The sequence below is a fragment of the Pholcus phalangioides genome, unplaced genomic scaffold, assembly GCF_987345545.1.
Source record: "Pholcus phalangioides strain wild (caught in Gottingen) unplaced genomic scaffold, Ppha-v1.0 ptg000013l_1, whole genome shotgun sequence".
Taxonomy (NCBI): domain Eukaryota; kingdom Metazoa; phylum Arthropoda; class Arachnida; order Araneae; family Pholcidae; genus Pholcus; species Pholcus phalangioides.
In genome coordinates, this window is record NW_028301606.1 from 7595946 (window position 1) to 7622536 (window position 26591).

Consider the following 26591-nt stretch of genomic DNA (forward strand, 5'->3'; position numbering starts at 1 on the left):
ACATTGTTTGAATCAGTTTTCCGGCAGGTCCGGAATCAAAAATATTAAATAATCTTCACAGTCAAAGTTCTTCATTGCTGATCAAGGTGGTCTGGCCCTCAACCGAGAGGCCCCCTGAAGCTGATCAAGGTGGTCCGGCCCTCAACCGAGAGGGCCCCCTGAAGCTGATCAAGGTGGTCCGGCCCTCAACCGAGAGGGCCCCCTGAAGCTGATCAAGGTGGTTCAGCCCTCAACCGAGAGGCCCCCCGGAGCTGAGCAAGGTGGTCCGGCCCTCAACCGAGAGGCCCCCTGGAACTGATCAAGGTGTTCCGGCTCTCAACCGAGAAAACTTCTCTGATATTTACGGGGAAAGGCTAACAACATCGGATGTCCGATCACTATACAAGTTGACTGTTGATGATCATCAATTGGTGAGCCAGTATCTTTACTGTTAACGTCAAATAGAGGGCTCCACGTTATACTAATCTATTGTTAAAATTGACTAACCCTATAATTAATTGAATAAATAATATTTCATGCAAAAGTTTATTTGCGATCATTTTCCACTTGTCGTTTGCCGCTTTATTACTGGATATTTTGAACCGGGCAAGCAACTCCCATAAGGGACGTTGTACCAGATCACATAAGTGAACAGCGGTGCAGTTCCACATCACTTAAGTGGCCAACGGCATATTTCCAGATTACTTAAGTGACTCAGAGCACATTTTCAGATTACTGAAGGGATCCTTGGTGCAGTTCCACCACATTCCAACATAACTAATACCAACTACAACATACTAATATTATCAAGTTGTTCTGTCACCAAATGATGACCTGGGGTTTCTAACTTCATAACAAGCAATGAAATTACCAAATTTGTACCAAATTAGCAAATGTGTACTTGTATGTGATACTTTTTTTTTTACCAGTGCCCGAAATTTATAGCATTTACATAAAACACCAAAGAAATGAAAAATACTCACTCTAAGAAAATTAATGGGATAGTGGGAAAAGGGAATACCAGGCCTAATTATTCCAGATGCATTTTCCCCTTCTGTCTTTAAAAATGTCATCAATGCTTCTAGAGCTGATTTCTAGATTTCATAAAAGTAATAGACATATTTTCAGCATGAGGAGAAAAAAGTCAATTTTTTTCTTAAATTAGGAAACAAATAAATGTGGGGATTAAAAACAAAGTAATTACCTGAACATCCTGATTCTCATGCACCATCAACAATACTATATGACATTTGAAATCCCTAAACCTCTCTTGAAGCCATGTTTTATACTTTTCTTCAGCAGAGGATTCTGAAGACATTGAACTACCTTTAATCAAGAGAGATTAGGTGAATAAAAATAACTTTAGTTTTTCAAAATGGTTCAACATATCACTAAACTCTAAGACTAAAAATTTTCTGCTTCCTAGTTTTACAATATATCATACCATCTTGAATGCAAACTAATCAACCAATGAATGACGATCACAGAAGTTGTGGGTTGTGGACTAGCCAGTAATGGTTTACAGCCAATTACTTCTTAAAGTCTGTTTACAAGGGCTGAGTAATTTAGTATTACTAGTTTAATTAATAATGCTTTGAAGGATACAAGTGCAATAATCTCCATCGTACAACACTATCATATTTTTATTGTCGATTGTCTTTTTCACTGAAAGCATATTTTTTGCTTAGTTAGTTTCAAATTCATTAAGAGAAAAATTATTTTAATAAACAATGGGAAGTGTATCGTTTTATCAGTGTACTTGTTGTTTTCTGTGAAGTGAATACGAGTCATTTGATGTTCATAAGTACCCCCCCATTCTTAACTACCTTTATGTGGAGTTTTGAAACCCTCTATATAATTCAACTAATGCTAGGTCATAACAAGAAAGCCAGTGTATGTCAACCACTCTTCAAGATTTTAGCCTAAAAAATGATTGTACTCTTCATGCTACACCTACACAATTTCAAAATAATGTTTTTACCCAATTTAATTTTGGCAGATACAGTATATGGGAAAACTATACGAACATTTACTATAGCACATTCCCCCCCCCCCCAGGAAGGACCTGTTTTGCAAATAGCAACCAAGACCCATACCTAGGGTCAACAATATATTTCACTAATAAAAACAAATATTTTTAATTGCCCTGGGGAGGGAGGGGGTATGGGACCCTCCGTGCCCCTTCACCCTTGCCCTAAAAGCCCCGTTTTACATGTGCAATATTGAGGTAACATTGGGCATCCATTTGACGCCTTTTTCCCCCTCATAGGGAAACAGGAGGAAATACACAGTCTTCTATATGATTTTTGCAGTGCATACTCCTTTCCCTTAATAATTTGCAATTTTTCCGAACTCCGTAGTGAAGAAAACAATATTTTTCATTTCCCATATTAACAGGGCTAAAACATGTATATAAAGAGCCCCAAAAAGTCATGCTTGCCCAAGATCTGAACTTATGAGGAACAGGCCCTGCTCTCAGACACGTAAACACCAACAGAATCACCTACTTACCAATATCATTCTGCTTTACAGTACTTGATAAATCTTTATTTCTCAGGAAATGTGAAAATAATTGTACAGCTGATTCAATACTTGAGATAACAGTGCTTTCATCTTCTGACTGTGGATAATATATAAAAGTATATTAAAAAAAATACATAGCTAAAATTCCACAGGTTTTATTTTTTATAATATCTGCCATCAACTTTTCTAACTTCGCATGAAGTGTAATGACTAAATAATTGCACCACTGTTGCTCTCTGTGGTAAGACTTTTTGAAGGGAAGATCGACTTGTATTTGCACCTCAAAGTTGCAAACCACAGAAAACAAACTTCAGCTGACCACCACTGTGGCAGCTCGAACACACCTTTTATGGACTCTGTGACAAAAAAAAAAGGCTACTAATATATATCTAATACGCTCTAATAGAACTGTTGCACAAATATATCAATTTGAATATAAGGGAGAAAGGTTAGAGAGAAAAGCTCCCCAGTGTCACCGAGTACACAGACTAATCTTATCTATACATGCCTGTAACAGGTGTAACTTTATTAGTTACGTTAAAAACGTTTTCGACCATCGCTCAAGAGATTTTTCTAAAGCTGTCTTGTAGTCACAATAACTCATACTGTTATCACTGATTTAACCTAAAAGTACGGTGGTACCTGTGGTTCAAGGGCACAAATAAAAAAAAAAGAAGTGATTGGGAGAACTAGGGATATATGTGTAACTCTAGGTATCGCTCTATACAATCATTAATAACCTAAATTTATATACAATGATCTCTCACTTATACAGTTCTAGTTATAAGACAATTTTCTGCACTGTCAAAAAATATTGCATATTAATGCTATTCATTTGTATGCCTCTCACTCATGCGTCTTTTTTTCTTGTTCCCTTGCACCGGCGAGAGATCACTCTATGACGCTGCATTTCACTTATTGACCATGCCAACAATCAAAAAATAACAGGGTCGCCCTCCCCAAAACAGAATATGCCGAAGTCTGCGACGTACGTCACAGAACAATCAGTACTATTGCAGAACAATCGGGAAGAATTATAAGAAAAATGTAGAAAACACTATTATGGGAACTGCAGAACAATCCAAAACATTCTGCTTTGGGGGTCGCCCTTACCAAATGTGAAAGTGATAGTTCAAGAGAACAGTTACAGTACAAATTTTCCATGTAATTTACTAACATAGTTTCAAGATTTTTTTAAGAACATTTTAACACCGGAAGTGCAACAAACTTGCTTTAGACAGTGAAACCTGTCCAAGTTGTACATCTTCAGTTCCATTGGAACTTCAATGAAGTGGAGACAGACATCCTCAGCTGTGAATGAAGCTGAGGAAGGCACCTTTAGCTTTGAATGGAACAAAGGCAGACATCTTCAACTGCGAATGGAGCAGAGACCGGCATTTTCAGCAGTGAATGAAGCCGGGGCAGATATTTTCAGATGTGAATTGAGCTGAGGCAAACAAATATCTTTAGCAGCGAATGAAGGTGATGCAGACATCTTCAGTTGAGACTGCGCCGAAGAAGATAGCTTCAGCTACGAATGAAGCAAAGGAACGCCCTATATTTTACGGCAGACTAATTTTTCCCGTATTACTCGCTCTTGGGAGGGCCATCGCCCCTCTGGATCCGCGCTCTGCGTTAACAATATAAACATGGCTCAATGAAATTTTTATCATTGAAAGGCGGTGCATCAATTACTTTAATTATTTAAACATTGCACAGATGAAATATTTAAAAAAAACTAAATCAAGAACTGCATTGATACTTGCCAATAAACTTTCTTCAAGTTTTAATATTAGGTTGGAGTTTTTCCGGCTTTTGAAAATTTCTTTAACAATCTCCCCACAAGCCAAATCGCCATGCAGTTCCATCATGGCAAAAATCCGACAGAAACACGGACGACTTTGACCACAGCGCGAAACGGAAAATCACAAATAAATAAAATAAGAAAAAAAACCAAACAAACGTGAAACGAACCGACCAATCAGAGAGCTCCGTAATTCAGTCACGCGCAATAGCGTTTCCCATGATTCAACGGTCGAGCAGCCATTTCTCCTAAACGAAAGTACAAGTAGGGTATGGCTTTGTATGAAACTTATAATGTGTAATTGCTGCTATTTGTATGAATTTTAACTTTTAATACAAACGGATTGATGTCGAGTGATGTGTAAACAAACGAAATAAACAAATAAAATATTCGGATGGTATGAACTGCGGCTACGCAGAAGTGATTGGAAACTGGTAAGGATGAAGGTTTGAATTATAAGTAAATATGGCGTCTGCGCAATCTTTGTTGAGAGGGTCGCAGCAAGCTTTCTTCTCATTGTTGATTAACACGTGATGTTGACTATACGGATTCGCCGGTAACATTCGGTGGGCCCGAAATCCGCTCAAAAACCACTCGTTGACATTCGAATTCATCGGAATTTCTTTTTTCTCTTTCATATGCGGTACGTCGAGAAGGAATTTATTGATGAAAGAAATTAAAAAAAACTTTTTTTGTAATCTTTGAAGTGCCGTGCAGGATCTCGTGGACTGTGTGTATGCATACTACTGTTTTACCGCCACTGTTGAAGCTCGGTTGCCATGGGAACAGTGTTGATAATCATGTTGAACATTATCATGTTACTGATGAATGGACATTGATGATCAGTATTGGTTTGAAGTGGACTTGATGTCAGGCATGTGACTCACCCTCTCCTTCACATGAATTCCAGCTATTATCATTCACATTTCTATTAAATGTGAAGTACTTGAATACAATTACAAACTAATCTTTGTGTGTTTATTGGAGGGTTATCATGCTTCAATTCTTATAATGAATGATTTGAGCAGGTTTTACTACAACAGTTTATTTGCAGGGCTAGTCGGAAAACACATAACCATAAAAGATTACATGTCTATCTCTGACTACATATATTGCAGTGATTAAATGCTGTAATATTGAATCGGATTACACATCAGTTAAGCACATATCGCATACAAACAAGAGTAACAACTCGTAGAACCTGAAATTGTAGAATAATGAAAATTAACTTCGTGTTTTTCAATACAAAAAGGCTGTCTAGTTTAAGTTATTTTTTTCTGTTTGCAGCAAGTTTTGCAGCTACTTGAATGCCAATACTGTTGAGTCTTGTTTTAACGAATACAGTTATAGCAAAACTCTTGTTTAAAAAAAACTTCTCTAATCTCTGAGATAAGTTCACATAAGAACAGTACGAAATTCTGGAATTCTCCTTCATAACAAAATTTCATTATTACAAAGTGATTTCTCTGGTCTCTTGGAGTTTATTATAACCATATTAGACTGTATTACTGACTTCTAGGGAAACGTTATTTTGAATATGGAATTAACTCAAATATGAGGATCTCTGAGTTGTGACATTATTCTTTCCGATATGCGATATCTTCGTTCCTGAGTGTGTCAAAGAAAATGCTGAGAAAACTAAGACGCCAATGCGCTAGCGATTTCCAGTGCTGATTTATTGAAGTGTGAAAATGACATCGTTGGATAACATGGCTTGATAAATTAAAAACAAATTGGATGGCTGACAAATTTTTTGTGAATTGAGCATTTTTCCCAGACATTTCTTAGACTTGTTGACTTCATTTTATGACGGTATAGCGGAACTCATTTAACGAGCTTAATTTGTTTTGCCAATGTGTGCTAGTTATTGAAATCACTTGTTATTTAAATCGAGCTTCTCTCATAGGAAATAATGAAAACTTGGATAATTAGTTTTGCAATTATTCATTTATTTGGAAAATTACTAATACAAAGAATAATAAATGATACAACACAATATAATGAATAATTCAATATAAAATATTAATAACTTTATAAATAAAATTTCAATAAGTTAACACACTCTAAATGATTAGGGTTTGGGGGATTATCACACACACATTTAGAATGTTTTACAGACTTGTTGTGCGTGAACTTCTTTTACATGACTGAAAAGAACTTGACAAATGCTCTCTTGCCTCCTTTTTAGGATTTTTCGGAAATGAAAAATTTCATTGTCTGACAGATTCGTAACTTGTTTTGCTACAGCTTTATTTGGTGGGTTCTTTTCTACAAAGTTTTACAGTTTCACAATCTATACATCTCTAATCCCATTTCAAAGTGAGGGACTTCTTTCATCCTCAGACGAGATACTGTTTATAAACTGTTGTGTGCAATGGAGATAGATCGGTTCGTCTTCATTCAACTCCTGGCCACGGCTTTCCTAAAGGACAATCTCTTCGCCAAATGGTGGTACCTGTTCATGAGCTAGCCCAGGCATCTTCAACCAGTTATTCGCGTGCACCGTGGTGCTCTCTGATACACCCAGAGTGCTTGATGCTCCGGTCTGATTTGGTGCTCGCGAGCACTTGATCTAAGTTCCGTTTGAACACCTTGTATAAATTGCATTCAAGGACTGAAATAATCCTGATTTCATGCATTTGCCTGTCAAACTTGTCTTGAGGGTGCTCTTCCCTTTATGATCGGTACAGGTAGTATTCGTGAATAGAAAAAGGTTGAAGACCTCTAAGCTAGCCCTTTAAAATCATGCTCCATAATGTAATGCCCACAGTTTTCTCAGAGCAGAATTAAAAAAAAAAAATGAAGACACGTTTACGTGGTTGCAATGCTACATCTAGTTTCATATTGTAATGTTGGCTCCTAAAATATATTACTGGTACCTTAATTCTTTTTTGATTTATCAAACGTTGCTGGCCATCGTTTGTAGCAAATTATATATGGGCAGGCACTATGACGCACATCTCCAGGGAGTTCCCACTAATTTAATAAAAATAAAATAGAGTGAAACATGTACGGAACGTTAACATATGGAAATAATCCATTTCAGAGAGATTTTTGTATGCAATAATCACTGAACAGACTATATTTTGATTCTGTTTAATTCAGGTTTTCGTCTCATACAGTGTCTTAGACAGGTTTCACTGTAATATAATATTACATGTGTGAAATCGGGTGCCTCATGAAGCAACATTTTACTATGGGACATGGCAAGTATTACATTTCCTCTGGAATAGGAGCGGGGGGGGGGGGGCTATATAGCAAACGAATACCTGTTTCTGTGATATCGTCCCCTTATAATGAGAACTTCTTACATAATTTTTTTCCCCCAAAAATGACGTTATGACAGTTTTAAACAGGTCGGGATTACACTATAAAAGTTTTGTAAAAGATCTTTTACAAAATTAGAAAAAACAACCAACCCTTGAGACAAGATTATAGTGTTATTTTGCAGGGAAAAAAAGTAAAACCCCCCAGAAGGAAGAAAAATCTGAAACCCCCTCCCCCCTTAAGAAAATTGTGCATATGCCTATGAATGGTGTTACGTATATACACTAAAGTTTGACAGATTGAGAAAATGTTGTCCTTTCCACATGACCTGCGTTATCATTCATAAAGGATATGATTAAAAGATTTTCTTTCTTTCTTGTTCATAACAAGAAAACATGAGCTGAAGGATAGAATCCTTCCCCCATGAATTTATACAGTTTTTTTCAAAGAGCTTGAAAAATAAATATTAAAAAATAAATGTAACATTGTACTTTTGGCAAGTGCAGATTGCATTTGTTTTTATTTTTCAAATGATTGATATTTTGGTTTTTTTTACTTTAAATTATTTTATTTATTTTTTAATATGATCATAAGCGTAAATCTCAAATCTTTGTAATTTTCCAGCACTTTAACTCGGATATTAGGTCATGCCCCAAGGCCCTGAAGATGGCAACAAAGACAAGATATTGGAAATTCCAGAATCCAAATACGAAGACCAAATCCAGACATCGCCTGTAGTTTCATGTGCGCAAAATGTGCTGTTACAGTCACCAACTCAGCCTCCAGCCAAGAGGCTGCGAACTGCTTCACCAAGTGGGGTTCCTGTTGGCGGAGTTGTGCCGGCCACAACCAGCCCCAGAGCATCTGTCAAAAACCATGCATCTCCTCCTCAGTTCAGGAATATTACTCTTCCAAAGACAGTTGGAAGTGCTTTACAGTCTTTGCCACCTCCAGCTATTATTGGTATTTTTCAAGCTATGCTAATTATATTTTTTAATTAGTACATGTTTGTGATATATTCATGTGAATATATATCTCACGGGGCTTGACAAATCCTAAAAAATTAGGAAATTTCTTGAGAGGCAAGAATGATTTTAATCCCAAGAAAAATGGCCCTAAAATGTTTTTTCGACTTTTACTTTCCTATATCATTATCTTATGTTAAAAGATAATCTCATGAAATAAAAAAAATTATGTGTTATTCATAGCCTCCAATTTAGCCATTCAAATGAGATTGACGTCTAAAATTTTCTTTAGCGCTTCAGTTTTTTCTATATATATAATAATCATTTTACAGTCACTATGGCGATTTGGTGCTTGTCAAGCCTTAAAATATATATGTTCCCTTAAAAAAATCCCTGGTCTGCTGCCATAGAAGTAATTAATATATCATTTTGTGTCCCGGGACAGCCAGGGCTGGAGAAAACGCAAAAAAATCTAGGCTCCAAAAAAATATTTTTAGTACCAAAAATTCTTTTACCTGAAAAAAGGGTCAAAATAATGCTTCTTTTGATTTTCCAGGGCATGTTGACCCTCTTTCACGTTGTCAGATATGCTGCTATAAATTCCAAACATTTTGTGTTGCTCTCGTCCTGAGATTTAATAACTGCACAAAGAAAATTTTAGGTTCAAGTATCAATTGTTTAGTTTGTCTAGCCCTGCTGATAACTAAGTTTGAGATAGTTTTCTTAAGTTGAAGTTTTCTGACTTTAATTAAAACCTAATTCATCTTATTGAACGAGCCGGGGTCTGTCCAGACTTTTTTTTTGGTGGTGATATTTTGTGGAAATTTCCTTTATTTTTGCCGAATGGTTGTTAATTTTGTGGAAAGTAAAGCAGTCCTAAAAACATTAGTGTGTGTGTTGTTTGTGAAGGGTCTGGAAAATGTACCCAAATTTTGGTTGCCTAACTGGGGCATAACCCTGCTTGGTTATATATCTAATGTTGGTTTATTTTTTAGTTGTCAATGTTTTTGCATATAAGTAATTTAAATCCTTCTGTCAGCCAAACAGTTTACCAACTTTCTTGCAGCTTGACAGCAATAGCATTTGAACCCTGGTTGGTAGGCACGAAACTGTGAAATGAGTTTATCCTCTAAAGTAAACTGTTATTTAATCATACATGCATCCCGTATACTCTGTGGAATTTTTACAAATGGGTACATGCTGGAATGTGTGTGGCCTCACTGTGGGAGGCATTAAACAACACTTTAAAAAAGTCCACTTAGCTAAAAAAAAATACTTGCAGAGACCTCAAAAGCCCCATTCACATGGGAAATAGAAAAAGCGGGTTTAAAACCCGCTTCAAGACTACCGCAATATTTGCACATGTGAACAGGGTTAAAATTAGTTTTAGATGTTTGTAAACATTTGGTTACGGCATATTCATACTCATCTATTGGTAGAAACTAGTTTTAGGCAGGTAAACAGTTTAGAGTGGAATTTTTTTTATATTTTACTGCTTTCATATTCATTTCAATGTCCAGCTATTTATGGCCTTTTCCCATAACTTTGTTTCACTAAAGCTCATGTAATAAATAATAAACATAATCCATTGCTCATGACCTAAACTATTCTGCTTGAATCAAGTTAGTTCACAACACCATGCTTTAGAGCAGTGATTCCCAACATGGGCGATAGAATGTTCGGGGGGGGTGGCGTTAGAAGCTATGGGTATAACGTAGGGTCCTATGGATTAGATTGTGTTGGGGGTGATGGGGAGAAAAACTTTCTGAAGAAGGCAGCGATGGGACAAAAAAGGTTTGGAAACTATGTTTTAGAGAAAGAATTTGTTCGACTATTTTGAGTGCATCATTGTAACTTATTCGAGATCTATGATTGACCTATCTAGATGGGTATTTTCCCAGTGAAATGCGAAATAGTAATAATACCCTCCCAACTTCAAGGGATTTGTTATTAATTGAAGCATATTTGTTCCAGCTAAAAGTTGACGAATATTTTGGAATGCATTGACTTGTTTGTTTAATGTGAGAAAAAAAGTTCAGAACTCTTCCTGCAATGAAAATAAAAAAACTTAGATTGAGAGATTTGCTTTAATAGTTGCAGTGGTGAATTATTTGAAGTGCTATGTACATTGGAAATGTGTGGATTACTTGTCAAGCAATTATTAAATGAACCTTGTGAAAAAAAAGAAACTTTTATTTTTTGGCAGTTGTTTAAAAATATCAGTTTAAAAGATACATTTATTAACAAAATTTCACCTGGAAATATGAAATTTGTGAACTTTTGTTTGGTTCTTTAAAAGGCTGGTCTGATGCTATATATACGTTATTTAATAATCTATTAAGTTGTGACAAAATGATTGTATCTGATTTCTGAAGGATTTTGATAATTGCCTTGTTAATTGCGATTGTCAAGTGAAACACAACAATAAATTTCAAGAGAACTTCAAGAAACTACTATCTACCTACACCGTAATCTGAACGTTTAAGATTAATAGGGAAAAACCTCTTATACAAGAATATGAGTGATGATTACTATGCTAGCAGACTGTAACAGGGATACTTATAAATGGTGTGATATATATGTATAATTTATTTTAATTTCATTTTCATATGAAAGACACAATTTGTAGCAACTTGTCGTTCTGTTATTGATGTGTTAGGACTGTGTGTTAATAAAAAAAGTTTGCTCTGAGCCAGGGTTGAATAAATCCCAGGGCGACTAGAAATCAGTATTGATGCCTAAAATGTTCAAATGTGGTTGTTAAATTAGAGTCTAAGGGTGACACAAAATATTCTGATTTCATTACGCTGCATCTTTTAACATGGGAAAAGTAAATATTATTTAGGAACGTTTTTCTTAAGCACAATACCTTGCTTGGCTCCTAAGAATTCGCGCTTGTGCCTAAATATTTTTTCGATTTGTCACTCCCTGCTTTGAGCTTTTAATATTTTTTTTGGCTATTCATAAGGCGTTCAGAATTTCTGGTTTTCTGGAATAGTCTAGTTTTTTCCTGATGCACTGTTCTAAAAAATACTTTTATGGTGTTTATTTGTCCTGGTTTTTCCTTTGCATCAAATCTTCACAGATTTTTAATGAGATTGAATTATTTTTTAATATTTTATTACAATTAAGCTGAAATTGATTTTATGTTCATTACACTTCAGACATAAAAAATATATACTTCCTTAATCAGTTTTCATACCAACAACTATATAACAGTAACAGCAATAATACTCTGTGCTGCCTGGGGTTTCTCTCTCCCCATAGCCTAGGAGCAAAACAAGAAAACATACCAGGTATGCAAATATTGTTGCACATTAAAGCGGGAACAAATGTTTGTAAATGCGCAAAACATATTCTTCACGACAACCAAAGTAAACATTCCGACAGTCATTAAGCTGACAAACTATTGTTGCTGTATAGTCATTTGATCATTTCAAACATATGTCTAACTCTGAAAAACTTTCAAAATCCTGCTTGGTATATAGCGTATGTAAAATTTATCAGAGATCGATCCAAAATTCTAAATTTTTACTGAACGCCCAAACAGAATTGAGAATCGAAACGTTGAACCATTTTCAGCACTGTTATTCTTTGCTTTGGAAATTTAACTTTTTGGCATACGATGCTCATGTGGTGCATAATGTTAGTGTTTGCTCTGAAAAAACAGATTCACACAGACAAATTGACTAAAAAACATTTCTTCATCGATTTCCCATTTAAACATCCATAAATAGTGCTGATCATTCAACAAATATTTTTTAAATTGAAAAAATGAAGTTGTCTACTTAAAAGTTAAATTTCATTGTGGAAAGGCACTATGTATAAGCCAATACAACATATATGTGTTCATAAAATTTTAATTCTTAACAGGGTTTTTTTTTTTTTTTCCACTGTGGTACTTATTCCAAAAAATATGTGAATTCTGACATATTTTCAGCTTGAATGAGTTCACCTCGGCTACATTTAATAATGTGGATAATTTTATGAAAATTTTATTGTAGCAAGTTCCATCAATGTAAGAAAAGGCTAAGTACTGAAACATAAGTTTTTAATACAAAGAATTATTGTTTTATGATTTAAATAGGAATTCAATTTTATTTCTTAAAATTATTACAAGATGTTTTAAAATTGCCACATTTAAGAAGAGAATGTGATCCTGTTCATATGGGCTAGGTTTTTTTTTGCATATGCAGGTCTACAGCCTCATGGTATGATGTTTCTATTTAAATAGGCCAACAAGGAGGTAGCACTACAGTCCACAATATCTCTTCGGCATCTTTCCAGAGCTTGGCTGCAGTTTTGGGATTACCGGGTGTTCAAAGATCTGGTTCTGCATCAGAAATGCTTTCACGTGGAATCAATGTCACAGGTGACTTGACACAGTTATTGTTGGCTGAGACGTCTGTTTCTGCTCCATCATCAGTAGTTGTTACATGTTCAATGCAAACTATTCCAACTGTAACTACAGCATTACCCCAAAGAGTAGTTGTTTCGAGTGATGCTCCTTTAGCTGTTCTTGGACCTGAAACAGTAAATGCGTTAAAGCAGCAGCAGGCATCTGTCAGTATTGCAGGCCCAGTGCCATGTGATAACATCACAAGCGTACATTCTTACAGTCTTGCTAGTGTTACTACATGTTCCTCTGCTCCTTCCAGCTCGCCACAAAAGAGTGAACCAAAGCGTACTGTTACTTCAGGTATGCATCCATCACCTGCCAGTCCTAGGACTGCACCCAAGCGACCCAGGGCAACACCCCAATCACCTAGTGATAATTCCTCTGTAAATAGTAGTATAGTATCTGAATTAATAGTTTGTCTTCGAAAAGCCAACAAAGTTTTGTACAGGGTACCAGATGATGTGGCAGGATGCGACCCGAAAGTCAAGACCACTGCTCCAGCAAGTAGACCTAAAAAGATTAAAATGGAAAAGATTCCCGTGTCTGAAGAGATTTTACAAAAGAGACAAAAAATACTACTTGCACTCTCAAAGAAAAACGATTTATTGCGTAGATGTTATTATAATAGGCATACGGAGATGTGGTGTCTAAAAAATAAATGCTACCTTGATTACTTCAAAGTTATGAAAAATCCACCTCCAGCACTCGAAGAACACCTGAAGTCAAACTTATACACGGGGGATAGTGAACAAGAATTAAAGAAACTTCAAGAAATTCTTGCAACCCCAGGAGGACTTTCGCCAGTTGTACCTCCATTTCTGCGACAACAAAAAAGCACCCCAGGTACTGTTATTTCCTCTCATAATAGAATAACTATTGATTGCAACTATTAAGAAGTTCCTTTTTTCTATATGTAGGAACTTTTATTTCTTTATTTCCTCTTGCACAAGCAAAAGATAGTCAAACTTGGTCTGAACATATTTTTCTTTTTTTTTAATGTCTTGCCAGAATTATTTAATAATAAAGCTGTGTTTGTTTTTGTCTTTTTATGTTACTGCTTCTTTTTGTTTTGCACATTCATTAGTTTTAAGCCTTTTTTTGCTTCTTAATTCATGACAATTATATATATCTGAAATTTAGCAGTTGTCAAACGGGTATAGGTAAGGGTAGTAAAAACCTGGAATTGTGAGGAACTTCCATTATTGCAGAGACATCATGAAAAATTACACATGTTCGTATTACAGTGATACCTTAGTTAGTGAAGATAATTCTTTCCAGAACCACATTTGTAAATCAAAATCTTTTAGTTGATGTAAGATTAGCCCATAGGTTTCTTTGTTTTTATGTAGAGTAGTTTAATTTGTTCCGGGAACTGTCCAAAATTTGGGGAAGTTCTGTAAAACATGAGAAGCATGGAAAAAACAATTTGCTAAGGCTGAAATGAAGTTTCATAATTTAGATAAATGAAATAAAACAAGATCAGATATTGAAGACATTTTTATTTTGCGCAACCAAGTTGCGTTCATAGATGTCTTCGTATGTGATATGGTCAGCTCATTTCTGTGTCTCGTACAAGCAAACAGAAAATATGACCCCACTAGAATGTCCAGACCATTCAGTTTGATACTTAGTCTTGCGCTGAAAATGGATCATTTTCCAGGTTCTTTTTTTTTTGTTTAATCTTTCATTTCACATGAAGAGTTCAAAAGCTTAAAAAAAAAAGATTTTGAAAAAAGAGATAGATGTCTGAAAAGTGATTCAGAGGCTGACTCAATTTATTTGGGATCTAGTTACAATAATGCTGACGATTGGTGCGAAATCTCAGCTTTCATGGCCATGATATGTTATTGTGTGGATCTATATCAGTAACAACTTTGTTAGCTGAATCTGTATTTGCTAGCTGAGGCAGAAAAAATCTATGCCGAGCATTTATTACCCAAGGTATCACTGTATAACCTGGAAGTTTGAGATAATGAAACTGTGAAAATTATTACATAATTTTTATGTGAACCCTAAAATTTTGGATAGACATGTCTAATCAAATCACAAAAGCTATGATAACTATATGTGACATGATAAATCACCCGAAGAAACAAAAATAAAATAAATAGGATACGTCAAATCTATCTACAGTATTACAATAGAATAGAGGGTTCATTTACATTTTGAACAAATTCACCCAGAAGGATCCTCTGGTTTACAAAGTCTGGTTAGTTACTTACTAAAGGTGTGTCTACATGCACTCGCTATGCATTGTCCGCATAGTCTGTGAGTGGTTTGTTGCAATTTTCAATCCATGTGTATGGCTGTCAAAAATATTTCATGCCAAGAAACACTATATGAATGGCAACTGGATTCAACAAAAAAGGTTGTGTTGCATCTCCTTGATTTTGTATAGCCAAAGCTGCAGTCAGCTGGAACTGGGTTGTGTATGCAGGGGGGGGGGTAAAAAAAATGAGGGAGAGCAAGAGCACTGAATTTGCAAAGCAAAACTATAGCAAACATAGATCAGGATGAGTGAACTTACATCTTAGGTGCACTTTGAGACTTATCTAGTCTTACTTTTCTAGACTAACTGGATATTGATGCCCATATCACTGATACTCAAAACTTACTAACAATGAAATTGTAAATTATACCTTATAGAAGAGCTTGCCAAGTTATGGATTCCAAAATAATTTATTAGTCCTCTTAGTTATCTTAGGAAGCTCAAGGAGCATTCATACACCTATGCAAAGATTAGCCGCTGAGTGCTAGTTAGGACTGACAGTTTGTTCAATCATATTAAAACATCAAAATTTTATGGTCCATAGTAAATGGTTGCGGGACTGGGACTGACTTTTCCATATTGGCAGACATGCTGACATTATTTCTAAAAAAAATTGTTATAAATATTTGAATTTGATAATGGCTTGTAAAATTTTAGGTGCCAGTTTTTTTTTTACTTTTTTAGTTAACCATTGCCTGGAATTCATCAAGCCTATGTTTTTATACCAAAATATCTCATGGAGTAAACCAAAAACGCATTTAAAAAAAGCATTACAGCCACCTGGCCAATTAATTTACCTCTACTACAATGACAATAACGTCATAGCCAGACGTTAGTTCTGGTTAAAAGTGGGTGACTCATGTTTTGGTTCCACAATTTTTCTTCCATCATTTTCCCCATAAAAAAAAAAAAAAAAAAAAAAAAAATCATTTCCCCCCCCCCCCATTAAAACATTAAATAAACTGAGCTGAACTTAACGTTAAGCCCCGTTAGAATTTATAACAAAGCATTTAATGTAATACCCTTTATAAAGCAGACAAGGCCTGGGCTCTGTCACATTAGGGATTTAATCCTGATATCTTGTTCAGTTGGGTCATGCTAGGATACCCAGCTCAAGCTTGTAGAAATTTAATAATAAATTAAGAGTAAACTGGTTTATAATATCTTATACAACATCTGATTTTTTTGTGTGATGGAAATTAATTATTGAAAAATTTAAAACATAATAAATGCTTGATAATAGCAATTTACTGGCAGACATATTTCTATACTTAGTAAATATGTTAATTGATAGACATTTCTCAGCGAGACATCTCAAATGTTGACACTACAATGAAATTTAGAGATGAAAATTCTCTTCAACCGCTACTTTGAATAATGTATCTTTCTAATATAAAAAGCAAATGTGGTGACTATGGTGGAATAGTAATTAATATTTTATATGGCCAGTTGTAATCTTATCTAGAATCCCCAAAGCAGAATGTTTAGCACTGTTCTGCGACGAGCCCTCAGCTGACGGGAAATGTTCTGCGGCAGAAATCCCCATGCATGTAATAGTATTTTTTTGCACTTTTTCTTAAAATTCTTCCAAATTGTTCTGCGACGTACATCGCAGATTTTGGCACATTCTGGTTTGGGATCTAGAACTTTGAAAATGAATTGATGAAATGGTTATGATTATGAAATCATTATAAATGGCTGTTCCAGGACAACATTAAAAGTTTATTTGATTCTACGTCATAGCACATTCAGCAGTTATATTTTGCCTGACGGACAGAATACCAACTTTATACCACAATGAAAAAATATATTTCTTTTCAGAAAAAGAAAAGAAAGTTTGAATTTTTTTCTGACTTTTTTTTTAAGGATAATGTATAAGTTTAATGTCATTTCTGTAAGAAATGATTCCATATGCATGTGGATGAACTTAAATCATCATCCAGATTGCATTATAAAACAAGAATATATTGACACTAATAAAACATTTATTTGGAACAGTTTAGTGACTTCTCTTTTATTTTGGTTTTCATGGCTTTGTTTTGACTGCTATCCAGATTAATCCTCGTAAAATGGAGGATTCAAGTATGATTATGTGAAACGTTCTGAACAATATTTGTTTCAGCGAAAAGTCAAGTTTCACCAAGCAAATCAAATCAGAATACCACAGCATCTAGTCACTCCCGTTCATCACCATCACGTGCTCCTCCCACTCCTCAGGGTTTAGCTGGTATGAAAGTTGTCAGCAGCTCTACGCCAGTTGCTTCCACTACTGTAACAAAAGCAATAAAGCAACCATTAGTAACACCAAGGTTTGCTGTAAAGCACAATTCTCTTTCGGCTGTCTATGATTCTTCAATTGGCTCTCAGGAAGAGATTGTTGAAAGAGCAAAACAGGTATTCTATATATGCATTAAAATTTTCATATGTTCAGTGCAGTCAGTGATGTTAACTTGGGAAATTTCCCGTATTTGTGGGAAATATTGGCCAAAATCTGTCTACGAGGGAAATTTCTTAGCATTAATATATATATATATTTTTTTTTTCTTGTGTAAAAATACTTGACTATATATTTTCAACGGTGGATGGCAGCATAATTTTGGAATATGTGGGGAGGGGGTAAATTTTGTCAAAAGAGGAATTTTGCTTGACAAGGTTACCATCACTATTGATGCACATTGACAAACAAATGGAACAACCATTCTGTCACTTACCAGGATGATAAGTGTTCCTAATGTTTTCTACAACTATTATCCAGTGCATTTTACTTTCCACCATAAGGAGCATCCACTGTATTCAATAGTATTTATGAAAACCTAGGCATTCTGATGAAAATTTAATTTTATAGATAATTAGTTACAAAGCAAGGGTGCGCAACTTTTTCAGTTTGTGGGCCAGAAACCTGTATATGCAGTGACCATATGATATATTTTACAGGACATTTTCATAATTTTGAATGTACATAATTTTGAACTTTTTTTTATAAAATGTTTTCTTTCAACAAGGCTTTCTTGAACTTTTGAAATTGAGATTTTCATGATTTATGAATTATATTATGATAATTATGACTCATGAATATATTCATCTCTCATATTTGTGAGTGATATACATTTTTGTTGTGATTACATTTGTACCCATTGCTTTCAAAGCAAAATGTTTTGCATTGTTCTGCAAATAGCCCTCAGCTGACTGTAAATGTTCTGTAGTGAACATTTCCTTTTCTGTTCATTCTTTAGAATTTTTTCTGCGGTTGTTACACTCTTCCTAAATCCAGTTTGAAAACGTGCTGTGTATTCCAGTAGTTAAAATATCTCACTGTTATCCTGACGAACTGGAATCACCCATCACTCTACTTCTGTACAAATACGGAACTCAAACTAGTCTCGAATATTCCAAATATCCTTACATACTTAATGAATTAAGTTTTAAGACGTGCTATGCAGTCCAGTGAATAAAATATGACACTGATCCTGACGACCCTGGTTCAAATCAATGAACGACAAAAAACGCGACTTCTGTGCAAATACGAATTACAAACTAGTTGTCAAAGTTCCTAGTATCCTTACACTCTTCCTAAATCCAAATTGAAAACGTGCATTGATAGTTTTTTGGCATATTCTGCTTTAGGGCCCATTGCGATTTGTAAAAGCTCTGTTTTCCATCATTTTCCAGCCGATTTTTCAGCAATTTTAGCAATAGTTGGCAACTTGACTTGCGTCTCCTCATTTTTTTGGCTGTAATTGACACCTTTACTTACCTTTGACATCTTTTTTTTGTGATCATTTATGAGATACTCTGCACAGGTTCCAATTTTTCATTTTTATGAAGGAAGTATGGTCAGCCTAGGTATTTATTGTGTTGTGCAACACCTTTGTTGGGCCAGAGGTTGTGCACCCTTGTAATGCGATTAATTTTCATAGTTCTCTTTGACAAATTTTTGATGATACAATTCATATTGACAGTTATAATTGTGTTTTGATTTTTAAATTAAATGAACGAAGAAGATTGATATGTTACATGTTGTATTTGGCAGATTTATCATGTTAATTCTCTCCTATCTTGGATTTGTTAGGAAGCCTATGTTATGCAAAGAATTGGGGAATTGCGAAAAGAAGGTCTGTGGTCATTGAAAAGACTTCCGAAGGTTCAAGAAACACCTCGAAGCAAGGCACATTGGGATTACTTATTGGAAGAAATGGTTTGGTTAGCAACTGATTTTGCACAGGAAAGGAAATGGAAGAAGGCTGCAGCAAAAAAAGTAAGTTCTTTAATACAGTCTTATAAGCAAATTTGTCCATATTATGTCTACAAACTATCACAACATACATTAACAAATACAAATTCAGGGTTCCCAGTGACCTTGAAACTCAGGGGATCCAAAAACAGTTGGGGACAACATGATATATTCAGGGGTGGGAACTTTGCGCCAAAACTAATACCTTGCGCCATCCTGCTCCAATAGCGTATTTTCACATTTTTCTGCACCAAATAGCGAATTTCACTTCAGTATGCTCAGAATTTCGGAAAGGACGCCAAAAATTTTTTGTTCCTGCTAGCCACGAAACATTTCCTTACGAGAAGAGCGTGTTTTATTCCACTATACTTAAACTATCGGCCCCTGATCAGGCTTTCCATTGCGAAACCCCGATATTGTCCGTGATCGTGGAACTGAAGATGGTTTGCAATGCCTTTCAGCTTTAAAGTGCAAATTCGAGTGTTTCCGTTTGAAAAAAAAAGTCGTCACTGGAGGCAGCAGAAATTACTGTAGTCGATTGCCATTGTGTGAAATCCCAATGTTTCTTGAAAAAAATTGTCATTCCGGGAGTAAAAAGCACATGTCCGCCGAATTACGAATGTTAGTTTAGAAACTTTGTCGAATAACAAGCGTTAAATTGCCAATGTTGCCGAATAACGAGCGTTAAATTGCCAATGTTGCAGAATAACGAGCGTTAAATCGCCAATGGTGCCGAATAATGCGCGTTAAATCGTCAATCTCGTCAAATAACGAGTGTCAGATCGTGAATCTCGTCAAATAACGAGTGTCAGATCGCCAAACATCGAGTTGATTCTTTCGAAATTCTCTCCCATTTTGCAACAATTTCTTTCCAAGTATAAAAAAATTAAAAACTTGTAAAAATTTTTTAGCTCATTTGAAGTGCTGTTCAAGGCAGCAAATAGTAAACCTTAGTAAGCAAAAATCATCTTAAATAGACGGGTGCAAAAAATTTTATGACAGCCGCTCTTTCAAACAAGGTGTTAAAAGCCTAAAACACCAAAAACAAAAATCAAGCTGAGGAAAAGATGTTTCATAACAAAAGACAGTGCAGTTTTATTTTGAAAAGGGTTGAGGGTTAACAAAAATATTCTTGTTAATTTCACTGCTCCAATTTATAAATATCTGCTCAGAATCCCATATTTTGCTGCTCCAAAATTGCTCCAAATCCTGAATTTGCTGTTCCAAAACTGCTCCAAATCCTGAATTTGCTGCTCCACAACTGCTCCAAATCCTGAATTTTGCTGCTCCGAATCCTGAATTTTGCTGCTCCAAAGCTGCTCCGAAATGGACTTAATCACTTCCCACCCCTGCATATTTGTCAAAAGTTAGGGGGGAGGGGAATTCTAAATACTTTGGAAAAGTCAGGGAAAATTTGAAGGGGGGGGGTATCAAAGAGGCTAAATTGACATTCAAGTGGTTTACCTTCACTTTTTTCCATGGAAGATTATTTTTCAGATCCCAGGGAGAGATAAAATCCTTATCAGCATTTTCCTCCAGATCCCTTACTGAGAGAAATGCCTTATCAGTTGAAGGGTGGGATTTTACATCTATATATATAAAATTGATTTTCTGTGTGTGTGTATGTATGTTCTCTATACAAATCTACAATTTTAGATCGATCGTAGCCAAATTTCGCATATATACCAAATGGGACCCGACTTGAATGATAGGCTACTTTAAAATTTCGTCAGATCAGGGCAAGTGTCCCAAATGGGTGAAAAACTGTCGGGCAACAATGGTTTTTGGGCCTCAACAATCACTTTCGGAACGTTTACTTTGGTTACCGTGGTTCCCTAGCAATGCGTTTCAGACGTGTATATGTCTTTACAACGGTTTGTCACTTCTTTAATTCTGTTAGTATATGTATAATAGTTTATGCCTTTATAATGGTTTGCCACTTTTTCAATCCTCCCAGTAATGAGGCTTTTCGAATAGATGTCATAATCATCATCAGCATCAGTTTGAGGGTCAGGCAAAGGATGATTCCCATAGAAATCATTGTTAAAATTGCCGATTTTACTGTAGAAATGCGGAAATTTGGTGGGGTTTTCCGCCCCATCAATAATTTTAAAAGTTGTATTTAATCCCCGATTTTTGAAATATAGAGTTCGCTTAGAGATATACGAAGCCCAGGAGATTAAATATGAAGTGATTAGCCAGACCTACTTTTGATTTGGATATCCATGCAATAACATTGATTTCAACTTTTTATTTATATCCTTAAGCATGAAAATTAATGTCTCTGTATTGTCTTTTGATATTTATTTTCATGAATTCATGTAGGTTAGGATATTTTAAAATTAATTATGAGCCCGTAAAAAGAGGATCGAAAAAACTCCACAGCTTTAATTAGGCATTTTTTGAAAGCTGAAATAGTCAGATGGGTAACTTGAAGTTCAGGGGGTGGAGGTTTATCGAAATACCTAGCGCCCCTTAAAAAAGGAAAAATATATATTCATTTCTACGTTTCTGTAAATCGATATAGATTTTATTATTTCATGAATCGCGAAGTCGCTATATTGGTTAACTTGCACACGGTTTGTATGTCCCTCAAGGAAAAGGGAGGGAGATATCACTTGATGCAAAAAAGGTTCATTGAAGAAAACCCGGGCAGCGCCAGGTATTATAGCTAGTATATATATATATAACTGGAAAACAATGTTGGCTAAGGAACAATCTGCCCTGTGAGTAAATGGATGAAGAGATCTAAAGTGGAGAGACCCATCCTTTCCATTTTTTAAGATACAGCCATTACCAGCTCTTAACTTATTTTCTATCTTTTCTGAATAAACATTTTATCCTTTTCATTTTTTTTTTTCCTACCTGTGGGTAGAGAACCTTTAACCAAAGCTGTATTAAGAGTAAGCGTAAACAGTCCTATTGATAAACTGGCATCCAGCAGGGGCATTTTGTTTACTTATTCATGTGAAGACTCTGGATTAGGTTGGTTAGCTATTGATCATGGTTATTTTGGCAAATTGTTCATCTTTAAAATGATAAAAACGGTCCTTCTGAGGGCCTAAACTAAAGGAACTAAAGTTCTCCAAAGTTTTATTGCAGATTTGATGGGTGTAAAATGAACATGAAGATGGGTGTTCGCATGTATAGATTTCGGTGTTCGCATGTATAGATTTCGGTGTTGAACTGACAATAACATTATTATGTTTACTGAATGATTTATATTTTATGCACAAATACGTCTCCTATAAAGAAGTAAAAATTGTACGCTTTCGTGGTAATTACGATTTTAGGTTTCGTAGAATTACTTTGAAAAATAAGTTAAGGTTGAAATCGGAATAACACGATCAAAAAAGCAAAGGGGGAGCCACACCATCAATCGGCAAGTTTCACACGTCAAACTTCAGATGGTGCTATTATCAATTCCGCTGCCTTTTTTTAACATTGAGTGGATACGCTTAATTTTCAAGAGGCTTTGTCTTTAACCTTTTATACACAATTTGATTTTGTAAAGGGTGGTGGTGGCAAAATATTAGCATTCTGTCTGTAATGTAATTTTCAAGGGTATATTACCATGAAATGATGGGAGGGGGACAGCTTCTCCCCCACCTGTATTCACAGTCTTTTCTCCTTCATTGGATTTTTTCAGCAATCGCCATTCACATGTTTTGAGTTGTGCGTGTTTGGGATGGCTCATTTGTCTAGTGTTACTGATAATGCTCCGAAAAGACAAAATAAAGTGAAAACTTTACAAGAAAAATTGAATATATTGGCTATGCTTGGTGAAAGTAAGACAATTGCTGTGGTGGCTCACCATTACGGAAAGAAAAGCTAGAAAATTTCCAAAGACTGCAGAAAATTATTGAAGAGAAGGGATATTCACCTCAGCAGGTGTTCAACGCTGACGAAACTGCACTTTGGAAGAAATGACTCACGAGAACATTTATCAACTAAGAAGAGAAGCTCCTGGTTTAAGGCAAGTTAAGGTTAACTTACTATGTTTGTGCAAATGGGTATGGGTACATTGTAAAGCCCACCGTCATTTTCAAATCTACAAATCTGTGCGCATTGAGGAGAAAGGATAAGTCAAAGCCCCTGCACAGTATTTTGGATGAATAATAGAAAAGCTTGGACTATGAAGACACTTTTCCTAGATTGGTTTAAATGTTTCGTTCCAAAAGTCAGGAAGTACCTTGAGAGTGAAGACATGACATTCAAAGTTCTTTTGATACTGAATGGACAATCGGGGGTTCGTTTTATTTTGTTTCTTTCCTTTTTATCGATTATTCTCATTACTACTGTTTGTAAGATGGCAACAGTTAAGTTCTAAACTTCGTGGTAGCATGTCGCACATGTATGTTGCTTGCATGTTTTGTATTTGAAGGAATTAAATCTAGTTCTAAAATGTCGTCTCATAATTCCGACCAAGCGACTGCGAAGCAAGCCCCAAAGAAATCAGCAGGCACATATTGATAAGCGCCATTGAATAAAACTTAATTTATTTAATAAAAAAAAATTTATTTTTTTTATGATCGTGAATTATCGTGTTTTTTTGCCTTGCAGATGCGCCACAGTAGAAATACACAAACGCGTAGTGTGATTATGTAACACGTTTCTGTCAACGCGAAATGATCCAGTTCGGTTCATGCGCCACAAAAAACCTATGTTGGAATGTTGTTTCCCTTTTTATTCTCTGTGCACGTGGAACTGCTCGGCCCGACGCAATATTATGGAATAAAAGCTAGAGTTCAAAATGAACTTTCAATGGTGGTTTTTTTTCTTCAGCTCAGTCGGCACGCTCTGGCCCCCAACAACCAATACCTCCTCCTAAAGTAGAAAGAAGTCCTTCTGCTCTAGAATCTATTGTAATAACGGGGGCACGATGATGATGATGATGATGTCAATTCATATATGCATTAGATCAGTCAACTTCACCTTTCACGCTGCCCCCCCCCCCCCCCGTATCTCTACCCATGCTGTCAACAAAATATTTATTTAGGAGTGATGTGAAACGCTTGTACAAAGTTCTTTAAAGAAAGAAAACAAAAAATGACTAGCCGGTGTATGTACTTTTAATTACTTGTGGCTGAAAAATCCCTTCTATCAAGATTGGTTGCTGAGTGTGCCGGACAAAAATGCCGCCAAATGAAAGCTGTGCTTCAATGGGTGAATCGGCGCTGAAATCCATTGAGTTCATATTACTGGAGAAAGTATGACGCAGGGCCATAACTAGGATTTTTGTATTGACTTGCCGCCTCCCAGGGCTGTCTTAAGAGCATCGTGGGGCCCCCGGGCCAAATGATTTTTCCGAGGCCCTACCTAGCAAATTTTCGAATAATTCAACTACTTATTTTTCTGAGGTGCCCGGGTGGGCCCATGTGTCAAGATGGCACTGCTGCCCCCCACCAATTCGAATTCGATAATTTTATATCGGTGTTGCATGTAAAAATTGGCACCCGGGGCAGTTGCCACCCCCCCCCCCCCCCGCGCTCTCTCTAGTACCGGCGCTGGTATGACGTCAGTGGTCTACATCATTCCTTGGAAGATCACGTGACGCGTTGAATGTCGGCGCATCTCCGTTATTTTCTAATGGCATCCATAGTTGTTTAAAGGAGTTTAAAACAATAAATGAAAGAAATAATTTCAGTATCAATAATGAGTTTCCAAATTTAATGAGAGATAATTCCAAAATTAATGAAAGAGATAGTTCTAGAATTAATGAAAGAGATAGTTCTAGAATTAATGAAAGATTATTCCAAAATTAATGAGAATTCCAGAATTAATGAAAGATAATTCCAAAATTAATGAGAATTCCAGAATTAATGAAAGACAATTTCAGCATTGATAAGAGATAATTCCAAAATTAATAAAGCAATAATTCCAAAATTAATGAAGCAATAATTCCAAAATTAATGAAGCAATAATTCTAAAATTAATAAAGCAATAATTCTAAAATTAATAAAGCAATAATTCCAGAATTAATTAAATAATTCTAAAATTAATAAAGCAATAATTCCAGAATTAATTAAATAATTTTAGAATCAATAAAAGAATTCAGTATTAATGAAAAAGAATTTCAGCATTAGCGAAAGAAACAAATCCAGAATTGATGAAAGCAATTATTCGAAAAGTAATGAAAGCAATTATTCCAGCACTAACGAAATAAATTTTTTCTGCATTAACGAAAGAAATTTTTTCAGCATTAATGAAATAAGTAAATTTAGAGTTAATGAAAGAAATAATTTAATTTTTTTCTATCTTTAGAAGAGTTTTTTTTAGTCTTTTAAAGAAAATTAATTGCAATATTTAGAGACTAAACGTTTCAATGAGTAAATTGACAGGCACGAGCTGTGTTATTCGATGTGTCATATGTTTCGTATGATATATATGTGTATGTGGTCTACTTTATTCATTATGGATGATATGAAACAAAGTATGTAGAAATGTAATCTCTGAAAATTTTAATCAAAATTAAATATGCGCCTATTCATGTGAAAAATATGCGTTTGTAAAAAAAAGTCCTTGAATTTTTAAGTTTTACCTTGAAAAGTGCTTGAATAGTCCTTGAATTTTTTTTCGTTGGAAGAGTACAAACCATGTTAATAGTAATTCAGAGGCATTGACCGAGGAGGAATTCATGCAGCTGATTGCTCATGAAACAAGCGGTACCAGACGAAGATCAAAATAAAGATGTAAAAGACAAGTTCACCATGGTTTCACACGGGGAGGGCTTTGCAAGTTCAAATCAGCAATAGATTGTACCATAAAGGGATCTATATCATGGAAATATTCTTTACATGTAGAAAAATTTTGGGGACGATGACTATAATTTAGAGTGATATCGGATGGTTTAAAGTTATATATGTGCGTGGCAATGTACATGCTTTTGGTCAGGGAAATGATCAAGCAGATTTTGCTGGGAACCCTGAAATACCATAGCAGGCAAAATGCCTTACGAGATGGCTGGAAAAAAAAAAATGGATGTTAAATGTATCTAATTTATATCAAAAATACAGCAACCCAATAAGAAAACCACTAATTATGATAAAATATGATACACTGCCCATAAAAAAATTACGGTTGTCTAAACTAAGTATGGATAGCTGATCGATTTATCGCAATATTTTTATCATATTTCTTTTGAAACATCAATC

The 26591-nt window shown here is 35.4% G+C and overlaps 2 protein-coding genes across 6 annotated transcripts in view; one reads left to right on the forward strand and one right to left on the reverse strand.

Annotated features, from left to right (window-relative positions):
• Positions 1-4419, reverse strand: part of LOC149078534 (nucleolar complex protein 4 homolog) — a 28506-nt gene extending 24087 nt beyond the window's left edge. Inside the window, exons 1-4 of one of the 2 annotated variants that reach the window (XM_089240645.1) lie at positions 4265-4419; positions 2491-2595; positions 1184-1305; positions 963-1073 (exon numbers count right to left, since the gene is read on the reverse strand). In XM_089240645.1, the coding sequence (XP_089096771.1) occupies positions 963-1073; positions 1184-1305; positions 2491-2595; positions 4265-4373 (447 nt within the window). In that variant the 5' untranslated portion in view covers positions 4374-4419. Of the gene's footprint in view, positions 1-962; positions 1074-1183; positions 1306-2490; positions 2600-4264 lie in introns of both variants that reach the window. The other variant, XM_089240646.1, reaches the window with a different exon arrangement.
• Positions 4420-4532: 113 nt separating this feature from the next.
• LOC149078535 (chromatin remodeling protein domino-like) overlaps positions 4533-26591 on the forward strand; it is a 152094-nt gene continuing 130035 nt past the window's right edge. For 3 of the 4 annotated variants that reach the window (XM_089240641.1, XM_089240643.1, XM_089240644.1), the window contains exons 1-5: positions 4533-4740; positions 8198-8536; positions 12773-13780; positions 17329-17600; positions 19276-19461. In XM_089240641.1, the coding sequence (XP_089096767.1) occupies positions 8221-8536; positions 12773-13780; positions 17329-17600; positions 19276-19461 (1782 nt within the window). In that variant the 5' untranslated portion in view covers positions 4533-4740; positions 8198-8220. The remainder of the gene's footprint in view (positions 4741-8197; positions 8537-12772; positions 13781-17328; positions 17601-19275; positions 19462-26591) is intronic. The other variant, XM_089240642.1, reaches the window with a different exon arrangement.